This window comes from Melanaphis sacchari, unplaced genomic scaffold (genome assembly GCF_002803265.2).
Source record: "Melanaphis sacchari strain LSU unplaced genomic scaffold, SCAv2.0 Contig7_pilon_pilon, whole genome shotgun sequence".
NCBI classification, from domain to species: domain Eukaryota; kingdom Metazoa; phylum Arthropoda; class Insecta; order Hemiptera; family Aphididae; genus Melanaphis; species Melanaphis sacchari.
The window spans coordinates 5379453-5391711 of record NW_020271560.1 but is presented as its reverse complement, the minus strand read 5'-3'; the positions used below and the strand labels follow the sequence as shown (position 1 = coordinate 5391711).

At 23.7% G+C, this 12259-nt stretch overlaps 2 protein-coding genes across 2 annotated transcripts in view; one reads left to right on the top strand and one right to left on the bottom strand.

Annotated features, from left to right (window-relative positions):
• Nucleotides 1-1930: 1930 nt before the first annotated feature.
• Nucleotides 1931-3827, bottom strand: LOC112601791 (histone H2A deubiquitinase MYSM1-like). The gene is made up of 6 exons (XM_025349570.1): nucleotides 3501-3827; nucleotides 3344-3407; nucleotides 2899-3267; nucleotides 2658-2814; nucleotides 2485-2600; nucleotides 1931-2348 (listed from the first exon to the last, which is right to left on the bottom strand). Exons 1-6 carry the CDS (start codon nucleotides 3587-3589, stop codon nucleotides 2256-2258), a joined length of 888 nt encoding a protein of 295 aa, XP_025205355.1. The 5' UTR covers nucleotides 3590-3827; the 3' UTR covers nucleotides 1931-2255.
• Nucleotides 3828-4005: 178 nt separating this feature from the next.
• The window catches only part of LOC112601647 (putative uncharacterized protein DDB_G0282133), an 11413-nt gene continuing 3159 nt past the window's right edge, over nucleotides 4006-12259 (top strand). Inside the window, exons 1-9 of the mRNA XM_025349365.1 lie at nucleotides 4006-4386; nucleotides 5802-5942; nucleotides 7439-7476; nucleotides 8114-8173; nucleotides 8246-8338; nucleotides 9656-9757; nucleotides 10685-10729; nucleotides 11022-11081; nucleotides 11139-12259. The exon at nucleotides 11139-12259 is cut by the window's right edge and continues 3159 nt beyond it. Of these exons, the coding sequence (XP_025205150.1) occupies nucleotides 5803-5942; nucleotides 7439-7476; nucleotides 8114-8173; nucleotides 8246-8338; nucleotides 9656-9757; nucleotides 10685-10729; nucleotides 11022-11081; nucleotides 11139-12259 (1659 nt within the window). The 5' untranslated portion in view covers nucleotides 4006-4386; nucleotide 5802. The remainder of the gene's footprint in view (nucleotides 4387-5801; nucleotides 5943-7438; nucleotides 7477-8113; nucleotides 8174-8245; nucleotides 8339-9655; nucleotides 9758-10684; nucleotides 10730-11021; nucleotides 11082-11138) is intronic.

Genomic DNA, 12259 nt, shown 5'->3' with positions numbered 1-12259 from the left:
ACCTATTTGTTGATATTAAATACCAGGGAATGTTTTTGGATAGAGGTGTTTTTCAAAACTGAACTTTATCAGGAGATTACACTCCAGACACTGAACTTGGCCCCAGCAAAATTTGCCCTTGGAAGGTTAAGTGATACTTATTTATAGATGATGTTGTTTTTTCACTCGCTGAAAATATTATGAAACCATACTTGAAAGAGCTCATAGAGTAGTAGACTATACTTTTAGTGTTATTTTATTTCATCTACTTTTAGGGTTTAAAGAAAACCTTTCCTTTTGTAACCTAATATAGTATAAGTTATAGTTACAATTATTGATAGTATACTTACACAATTATTTTAAAAATAGTAAGACTTCTCAAAATATTTATTCTTCAGATGGAGTTTTTAGTTTTAGATTCGGAAGAATAAGCCAATTTAAAAGAATAGAGGCAAAGAAAAAAAAATACAGAATTTGGATTGCCTTATCAATATAAGAAATGTTTCATGTAGAGCAAGTGTCAGTGCAAAATATATTAGGAAAGAGTTAGCCTGATTATTTCACAATAGAAACTTTATCATGAAAAATGAATATGTTTGAACATTATTTTTTTAAATATATTAAAACCAATTGCTTTAGTTAATTAACTTTACAATTTTCCTACAACTAGTTGACAAATTTTAAATGTTTGTTTGTATTGGTGTTACAATTTTATAATTATATGTTAATATATTAGATTTATAGTTAAAAATGTGTTTATCTAGTTAAGTTTTATACACTTATATTTATGTTTACTGAGCTCAATGTTTTTCTTGGGTTGTCTTTATCTATGAAGAATGCAAAATTTTTGATGCAACTAATTAAATTTGTATATTATTTTCATGTCTAAATAATCACAAAATATGTGAATCTAGTTTAAATTAATGAATTTATTCCATTACCTTTATTCTTTCTAATAAACCTAGAAGGCTTTATATATATATTTTTAAAAGTCTTCTACATCAATGTTCTTGTATTTTGCAATTTAATTCCAAGCATCATTTTTTTTATTAAAATGTCATTTATCCTTGGAGTCCTATAATACTGTTTTTTGTGTTTACAAATAAAAATACTTTCTTTTGTTCAAATTAATTTTTATTAATATTAATATTTGGAGTATTGTTAAATTAATGTCATGATTGTACGTATAAACATTAATGTTACCATTGATCATAGAATAGACTATTCTATAATCAATGGGTTTCTTCCTCAACACATTATTTATATTATTTTAATCTTATTGCAAATTTCAAATTTGTCTTTGTAATAATTTGTATACAGATTGTAAATAATCTTTAAATTAAAACATTATAAACAGATGGTAGTAGGGCTATAGCTACATGGGGCTAAGGGGTTCAAATCCCCCTCATTGATTTTCATTCAATTATTCAGTTAATATATTTTGTATGACCTTTTTTTGCTATACCATCCCTGATATATACCTAAACCTAAAACCCTATCTATGCCCCTGGGTGGCAGAAATACCAGAATATGATTAATAAGCACGTATTTATTAAGGGCGCACAGCAAAAATATTTGCAGGAAATACTTCATTAGGCACACAATTTAAATTTTAGCTAGTGTGGACACTGGACACAGTTATTCATATTTTAATTTTCCAAGTGGCTGTTATTAAATTAACTGGTAATGGTTTTCATTTAACAGTATAACAATAAACTGTATGTTAAATAAAAAAACTTTATTTATAGAAACACTATCTAACATAATTAATTATTAAAAAATACAGTTTTTTATTGTTATATCAACAATGACGTACAATTCAAACATAGTTAAAAACTACACGTATTAAAATAAAAATAGTAGTTTTTTTTAACTAATATGTAATATTTAATAATAATCATTACATAAATACAATCAATTATCTTATAGCATACCAGTTCATAAATATTCAGTTTAAAAATGGTTCAATAATAATAAAAAATAGTCAATGATTATAGCAATCAGGTTAAATGAGTTATAACTTATAAGCTATTTACAATATAAGTTTAGAATATGGGTCACTATTATTGATATTTATTCAATTTACATACACAGTTTAGATATGTTAAGTGTGTATTAATAAATAATGAAAATTATAATTGCATTTGATTGCCTTAGTTAGTTCTTAAAAAGACAATATTTAAAAAATAAAACTAATACATTAATAATTATTGAATAATTACCAAAATGTAACCCATTCACAGCCAAAATGCTTTTCTATAATATCAATGTTTTAATTAACGTTTGTTTTTTTTGGGAACTGAATAGCTATGCTCCCACTGTGATGAAGTTTTATCGTGACATATTGTGTAACCACCCATTGCTTTTATCTGAAACATAATACATTATAAATTATTATTTTAAACAAGCAATACAAACATTTTTTTATAAATATATTTTTTGGTATATAGTATATACCATAATCATAAGAATTTACCTATTTATAGAAATATTAGGAATACTTACTTTTTTAAAAGACTTATTTTTTCCATGAAGTAAAGGTGGCTTTAAATTATATTGAGTTTTCAATATTCTAGCTTTAACTAATTCTTTTTTTATATTTTTATGATATTTACATTCATCTAAAAGAAAAAAAATGTTGTAATTAAAATTGTACTATACTATGATCAATTACTTACCACATCCAAAATTAATGTATCCTCTATGTTCAAGATAAGAATGAACCTGGCCAATTTCTTTTGCTGTACCACACTTTTTCATTTTTTGTTTAGCATATGATTTTGATACATAACATGGCTTATTTGTTTTCCATAATTCTAAAATAGTATTCCTTACCTATGTAAAATAAAAAAGATGAATTTTAAAAAAAGAAATGCCATAATTTTACAATACAGATGAATTATTAGATTATTAAATTACTTTTAAATATTTTTTATCATCTTTTTTTCCAAACAAGTTAGGATGATAAAATCTTTCATCTGCAGTTATAATGTTACTATCTAGATGTCTTTCTTGTGTGGGCGGTGGTATGTGCTCAATATCTCTAGTGAAATCATGTGATACAACCGAATGCCAATCGTCAATATTATTATTAGTTTCACCATCCATAATATCGATTTCTGATTCAGAGCTGGAATCATTACGAACTCTAACTATTTCTTCGCCATTTGGTAGAACAAATACATCATTCTCTTTGTATTTATTGAGAATTTCGCGGTATTTTGATTCATCGCAGACATCTTCAGACAAACGTTTTTTCAATTTCCTTGAATCATCCTTGCGTACACTCTACAACATAGAATTAGAGATAATACAGACCACCATTTTAGTATTATAATAATGTTATCCACATAAGAACACTTACATGTTCAGAGTTCCAATCGTCTGCTAGTTGAATCAACCATTGAGGACTAATTGGGTTATATGACCTAGGGATAATCCATTACACATTGTCTTATTAATAATAACCTATTAAGACATTTTAATTTTTAGACGACCATGAGATCGCAATTATTGCTTACGTTGAGTTGATCTTGTTCCACGGTTCATACAAGGATTCCAAATAATCGAAACTACATTCGGTGATCACATCTATTATTTCGTCGTCCATCACACACAAATTCAGACTTCAGAAGGGAAAAATACATACAGTCCTTATAATTGACTAATAATCAGAACACTCAATCTTGGACAAATTATACGTCAATTTCGGTAATCGATCAATGACCGCTTCGATCGCAAATTCGCAACGTCCAGGCAACGTGGACAACATATGTAGAGCGGTAAAAGGCGAAAGGGAATCCGTGGCTCCGCGTACGGATATGACATAAAGAGTGAAGACATGTGAATCTGGCGAAGTATATGTACCTAGTTACGAAAGCGTTACGAATGTATTGCCGGTCACGTTACTCACTTCATACTCGTGAATCGTAATCCATCCACAATAGCGTGACCGTCGTCTAAGTTCAAAATAGCGCATGCGCGTTGCGTTTAAAATATATTTTTGAATAACGGCCATACTGATATTAACGGAAAAAACTCGATTCAAAACCGACAAATGTTTGTCTTGTCGAATTATTTGCGTAGTCGTAGTGCGTAGTAGCGTAAGCGTAATGTCTCAAATATACGTTATCCAGTTTTAAACTTAATTCGTTGTGTGCGTCGTCGTTCAGTAACTTTAAATTTTTAGTTTTTACATTAGTTAATAGTTGGTGTAAGTCTGTCAGTATATTAAGAGTGTTTAGATTCGTTATTCATATCAATACTTAGAATTCGATCCCTTATACGTTTGACGTTTCTGTTTTAATCTTTTTACGTTACATTTACTATAAAAGTTCTTCCGGTCTCGATTACTAAGTCCGCGACGAATAAATACTTTTTTCGTCTCTACTGATCTTGAAAATTCAGGTTAGTACTACCTACTCTATACTCTTGTACAATTAAAAATAAATATTCATTATAGTTTTTTTAGACGATTTTATTATAATTTATAACTAAGTCGTATGAATATATATTTATTAGAAGAAGTCTAGTCTTCAATTAAAAATGTAGACATATATTATTTTTAAAGAAAAAAGTAGTATAGAGTATTTTATTGATATGCTTTATTATTAAAATTTTTTTATTCTTAAAAAATACCGTTGTAAATATAGGTATTTAAAATTGGGAAAAAAGCCACAAAAATAACCTAATCTACTTTTTATTTAAAAATGGTAATTTAGGTACTTTATGTACAAAATATACTATGTGTACAATAAGAAATTTGTTGAAGAAAATAATAAAGAGACATAAGTGGGAAATTCGCTTCTTTGTTTAAAAAAAAATCAACACAATAATATATACATATATATATATATAATCTATGTGTAAAACTAATTTAATTTCTAGATTTCAAGATATAATGTTATTAATCTACAAAATGTTGGTTAAAAGATAAAACTATGCAGTTTATCTATAAATTGATATTGCTATTTTTATTTTATTTGTTGGTATTTTATAGGGAAAATTTCCTAAGAGTTTTTCTAAGGTTAAGATTTCAACTGATAATAATATAAATGGTATCATACATTTATTTTTAAGAGATGTAGATTTTGAATAGCTTATAATGAAGTTATGGGAGAAATTATTTATACTTATAAAAATAATGCTAAATTGTGTTTCAAAGTATATTATATATGTTTATCTTATTAAACATAATAGATTTTTTCTTATGACTTCTCATCACCAAGTTTGTTGATAACTTAACCTAACTGGCTATAATACCCATTAAAGATATACCTTATAACCAAATTGTTATTTAGACATTTTTGGTCTTTGTAATTATTATTAATTACCATTAGGTAATTCACATTATAATATCCTCATAATTTTAACATTCATAAGACTCGTATTTCATAGTATTATAATACCTAGTTAAATAAGAATTCTTTTCATCTATATTTATGATCTATTAAAAGATACTGTCGTCTCAAAACAAATGTTATAAATCTATTAATAAATTATAATACAAATTTTAGTTCAACAAATTATATGTTTATTATTGGTTGTTAATTTATATTATCCTATTTAAGTTCCTAATAAATATATTAATCTGTTATCGTGGATCTTTTTTTAAATTAATTATATTAATAGGTATTAATTGATAATTTTCACCATAATTTAGATGGCACCTTTTTGGGTATATAAATAAGAATAACTAAAGGTGAAGTAAATAAAGCATGTTTATAAACTAGAACTTTAGGTAGGTAGATACTGAAAATTTGATTAATTAATATTATAAAAATAGTTTGTTATATAATAATTGAATTATTAATTTCTTTCAGGATGGATTCAAATAACCTCAGTTTAATTACAAATGAATATGATGATGGTGTTGTATGTTTTGGTCCAGTGACTGAAAGTCAACTAAATAGATATAACAGATTACCACGTCGTACTGTTTTACCTTCTGATTTTGAATTAAGGTAAGAAATATATATATAACATGTACAATTATTTAAATTGTTTTTGTTAATTATATATTTTAATTAAATTAATTAACACCTTATTTTGTATGACTTAAACAACCTTATTTATTTTTTTTATAGATTCAACTTGTATTTTATTAGTACCCATATTTAAACATATAAAGTTCATTAGCAATTACTACATCATCAATATACTAAAACCCTTAATATTTTAGATTCTAAGTAGATCAATAAATGTATTGATTTTACAATGATGTATTTTTAAAAATGACAATGATTTCTGGTAACTAATTGGATTTAGTTTTTATACAGGGGGAAGAGGGGTCGAAAGTAAATATTGAATAACTTCCCATTTATAAAGAAAGAAATTGGAAAAAAACTAACTCATGTTCAATTTTATTGTTTTAGGGTTACAAAAACAAATGTAGATACTTGAAATTATTAGATGTTATATTATCATTTTTGTTGTGTATTAAAATTTTCATGAAATTTAAATTTTTTTAAGTTATTTATAGGTATGATTAATTCAATTTTTTTTTTTTATTGTCTGTATAAAAATATTTATTGGGTCAACATTTTTTTCTAGAATATCTTTATGAAATTATTAAAAATACATAAGTATAATTTTTTTGTATGTATTTGAAATTCAAATTTGGTTAAAATTACTTATTTTAAAATTATGTTGATAATTTTCAAGATTATTTTGTTATAATTTAAAAACATTCATGGTAACTTTTATATATATTATAATATTATAAATTTAACTATACACAATGATATTTTTGATTTATTCTAAGACAGAGATTCTCAAAGTATGGGGTGCAAGAAAATTTTAAAAATCAACATTGCATTAGTAGGACAGAAAAAAATTTGTGAAATGTCCGTAATAATAATAAAATTGGGTAATTAATTAAAATTTTTTGTAAAAAATACATTTTATTTTAAAATAAATTTGTAATATTAATATCAATATTAGCCTATATTTGTTGTTTGTTTTTAACTTTTTGTTACTCTAAACATGACTATTAAAATTATTTTTATGAGGGGGAGCTCTGATCTGGGGTTGACCAAAAGGGGCCTGATCTGAAAAGTTTGAGAATGTCTGTACTGAGATGTTATTAAATTTTGAGTTACTTATAAAAGTTGACATAATATGGTAAAAATATATACTATTATTATTATTAAAAACTAATAATATAATAAATGCAGAATTTTTAGAAAAAGTTTCATCAACCTACTATAAGGTTGAAACTACAATAAATTACTTTAATAGCGATGCATATGAAAAATATTTTATAATATAAACTGTTTATCTCATTTCTTTTATACATTGATACTTATATCACTGAATTCAAATTTAACACACCTATAATAGTGACCCAATCAACACTTTATGTACAGCAAAACAGCACTCTTTTACCTATCTTTATGTATATATATATATATATATAAATATTAATTAATTAAATTTAATTGTATTTTACATCTTTCAGCCAATCTTGTTTTGAGCCAGATGAAGATAAAAAAAGTGGCAAGTATTAATTAATTATGTTTTACTATTTTTCATTTATTATTAGTATTATTTATATCAAATTTATTTAATTTTGATGAGATGTTTAAACTACCATATGTTAAACTTATGTAAGTTACTACTCATATACTTTGGTCAGAGTTGTATTATTATTAAATATTTTAAAGTGTTTAGTAAAAATTAGCAAAATTAAAAATTGTTTATTTTAAGATATTTTCTGATAAATAATTTTAACAAAATTCAAAGTTCCTTAGTCTATCTATTAAAAATAATAATAGAGAAAAAAATCAACAATACATTATACTTTTAATAATGTTCATTGTACATAAGTTAAACTTGAAATGTTTTCTAAATAAATTTTAATATCTGATATCAAATAATCAGTCATTACATTGATCTAATAAACCTTGTTGGATTTTCAAGTTCAGTAGAGTTATAATTATTTTATTAACTTAATAGCTAGTCGCTAGTAACTACAATAATAAATTATTTGGTAAAATTTAATTTCCATTGTTATTAATTTTTTAAAAACTAACATAAAAATTATGTATTACTTTATTATAAATCTAACATATTACATTTATATTTTTCTAGAAGCTAAATTTAATTTTATTAATTATCTATTTTTTTTTCTTAGATGAATCTAAAGTTTTGGATGTGTCTGATAAAAACACAACATCATCTAAAGATGATTCAAGTAAAAGAATTTTATCAAAATTATAATTTTAGTCTAAATTTATTCAATATTTACATTTATTTTTACTTATAGTTAATATAATCCAGTCAACAAATAATTTTGATGAAGATAAAGAAGAAATTGGTACGACAGAATTAAAACAAAGCATTTCTGAAGATTCTAATTGTAAGTAATTTTTGTTTTAAATTCTGAGCGAGTCGCAATAAATTTATTAAATTTAATGATGTGTTTCTTTTTGAAACAGTAAAAATAGTTTAATTTTTAACTTTAATAGTAGTTTTTTATAATAAATAGGATGTAATTGGTGCTTTCAAGTGTAAAAAATTAAATACAAATCACAGGAAATTTTTATTAATCACGAAAAACAAAAAACTAAGGATAAATTAGAATTTATGCTAAATCTGTTTTTGACAAAATTAGTTTCTTTAAATTTTAAAAGTGAAGTACTATAAATGCTTGAGGTTCTCTTAAATTTTTTTGTTTTATCATTTTCTATATAATGATTTTGACACTTTGAGCTATTTATTTTAAAAATAAGAAATTTTTGAGTTTTGTATTTTATACAATTGTTAAAAATGAAAATATTTAATGAATCACTATTTTTGAAAATTTAATTCAAGATTCTACATAAGTTATTTTTATCTTTATAAAATTGTTAAAGATATATATGCACAATTTTCTACAAACTTAATCAAAAACATAAAAATAACTATTAATTTAGCAGTAAAAAAATATATAACATTTTTAATTACTATAATTAAAGTTTGAAAGTGTTTTAAAATATTTGTCTTATTTTGATACTTGGATTTATAAATACAAAAAATGTATAAACAATTATTTTTTGTAGACATTTGAAAAAATTAATGACAAAATTACATATATTAATGAATAATGATGAATTACATTATCAATTTTTTTGTTATAAATCAAATACACTATTTGTTGGGACTTGTAACTTATATAAATAAATATTAGATTATTATAAATTTTACTGTATGCTAAGCCATTTTAGTTTTTTAGATATCTATTTTTACTGTTTTTACGATATTTACTAAGAATTGTATTAACTTAAATTATTTGGTTTTTAAAATTTAGTTTAGATATATATTTTTACTATAATTAAACACTTATAATGTATAATAAATGCAATGTTAAAAAAAAAAAAAAAACACAAGTATCATGATCATGAAATATAATTTGTGATGTAGACTGATAGACTGTTTCTGCTCAAAATTGTTTTTCTTTGAAAATGATAAATTATTGAATTTAAATTTAACATATCCACTATAGAAATTCACTTAACACCTAATGTACAGAAAAAGTACTCATTTGTCTATTTTTTTTTTTTTAACTGTAAATTAAAAACACCCACTAGTTTATTTAAAAGTAGGTAAAGCAAATGCATGTAATAAATGATTACATTTTATTATATTATATATTATTATAATCCATTATGTGTTTATTTAAAATTTACTTTTACAGTAAAATTTTCTTCGCCATGTTCCTCAAAGTTTGTACCAAATACAAAATTGATTGACACAGAAGTTATTAATAGATACATTAGAATGGGATCAATATCATCAAGTGAGATATATTATATACATACATATTTTATTTTTATTTATTAAATAATTCTACAATAACACATTGACTGTGTTCTAATAGATTCAAGCGTCTTTGTGTTTTAAACATTTAAAAGACATTTATGTAAACTGTTATTAATTTTGTGCATAGCTTAAAATTATTTGTTTTCTAGTTTTCTGCATGGTTAAATAGATATTTGAAATTATTTATTTATATACCTATAGACCTATGATCATAGTATAAAAGATGTTTTTATTAGAAGTTTAATATTCACATATACACTCAAAAGTGATAACCACTAAAAGCTGTATGTATGAAGTTAATGTGTTAAGAAAGCAGTTAGGTCATGATTCATGAATGTAAATCTGAATGTTATTTATGTTGTTATATTGGATTATTAAGAAAATATTGTTCATAGAAAATTTGCGTTCAACAACATTTATTTTATGCTGTTAACTTTAGTGCTACTACTATTTGGTCTAAAATATAAATTAGTATTTTGCCGTTAGTCTTAAAAATTGTATTAGACAATTCTTCATTTCTCCTAAATTTTGTACTGATGATTTGTATTTTTAACATCATAAAAATAACATTAAAATTATTTAAATTTACAATACAGATGATGACATTATTTTATTATCACAAACACTGTAGCTACACGATTTGTTGTGTATAAAAATTAAGATTATATAATAAAAGTTAATTACTGTATTTATTGATATTAAAACTTGAGTATTTTTTAGTAAGTAATATTTTAGTTTTTCTCTTACTAACCATCCATGTTAAAATATGGAAAATACAATAACCACCATTTGTTTCTTTATTACATAAGTTGTGAACATTACAAACAAAAAAACATACTGATGTATTTTAATTTTATCTCAAGTTATTTTAAATTTTAAAAATAATTTTGATTTTTGATTTTAGATGAATCTTCTTTATTGGATGATCAAAATAATTCTTCATTTGAAGGTATATATTTTTAGTATTGTAAAATGTTTTTAAACTTTCTACAAATTATAAAATTAGATGATAAATTTTATGGAATTAAAAAAAAGTAATGAATATTTTTGTACAAGTTTTATATTCTTGATTAATATCAGATTAATTTAGATTAATAATATTTAAATATTATTTACTTAACTGTTTCCTATTAAATAAATATAGTATGGAATTCATCTATTAATCAGTATACAATTAAGTTTAATATTTAATCACATCAATAAAATTTTAGTTAAAATAAATTATAATTTATTTTTTTTAGATGAAACCGTTAGCTTTACAGATCCCCAAGAAACAGAGTCAATTCAAAACAACTATGACTGTACGTATTTCTAATAATTTATTTATTTATATTATTAATTTTGATTTATATTTTTAGATGATGAAACTAGTTCGTGTGAACACTTATCTGTTTCAAGTATAATTGAACAAAGCACTAGTATCAACCAAAACAATGTGTTGGATGATTCTAATAACGTATGCGCTTTAATACATTGTAGTCAAAAAGATGATACAGATTTAAGTATTTGCAGTGACTTAGAACTTGGTGATATTAGTGGAGATTCAATTGTTGCTGATAAATATAGTATCACACCTGGAAAACAGAGATTATTTGATTTGCGTGTCACTAAGCAATCGTTACGTGCTAAAACTCTTGTGGCTTCTGCTCCGTTTATGGATAGGATTGAAGAAACTACAACTCCTGTATTACCTAAAGCCATTAATTCTCCTCTCATTTTAAATGACATCAGTAATAAACACTCAGAAACAAAAGAAAAATTAAATACATCATCAATTGCTGAAACATGTCATGATACATCTATGGAACAATTCAATCAAACTTCTAATGAAAATGTGTTTGAAATTACTAAATTGATAAATGAAACAACTGGAGAATTTTTAATATCTAACAATTTGAAGGATACTGGCTATGTGAATAAAAGTGTAGATAAAAATTTTGATGAAATAACAAACAATAGACGTATGGATTCAAATCAACCTTTAAATGAAACTGTTCATATCAAAAGTGTTTTAAATGATTCTAAGCAAAATTTTAATAATGAAAAATCATTATATATTATGTCAAATCAAGATACTCCAACATTTAATGTAAATTATCATAATGATTCAGAAAACTCAATTTCTATAGAAGTTGATAATTCAATTAATACCAGAAAAGTGGATAAAACAATGTACTCAAATAAACTTTCAGCAAACAACCAAAGTATGAATAAATCCTTAAATAAAACTAATCTAGTTGAAAGTACTTTAAATAACACCGAGCTTGAATTTGATGATGAGAAATTAATGAATACTATGTCCAATATGGCTAATCTAACATCTAATGTCAAAGCATTTCACGATGAAAAATATTCTGTGCCCATGGAAGTTGATATTAAATCATCTAACAATAGTATTGTGGATACAATTGGTGATGAAACAATTCTCACTAATAAACTTCCAACAAACAACCAAAGTATGAATTTGAATAAATCCTTA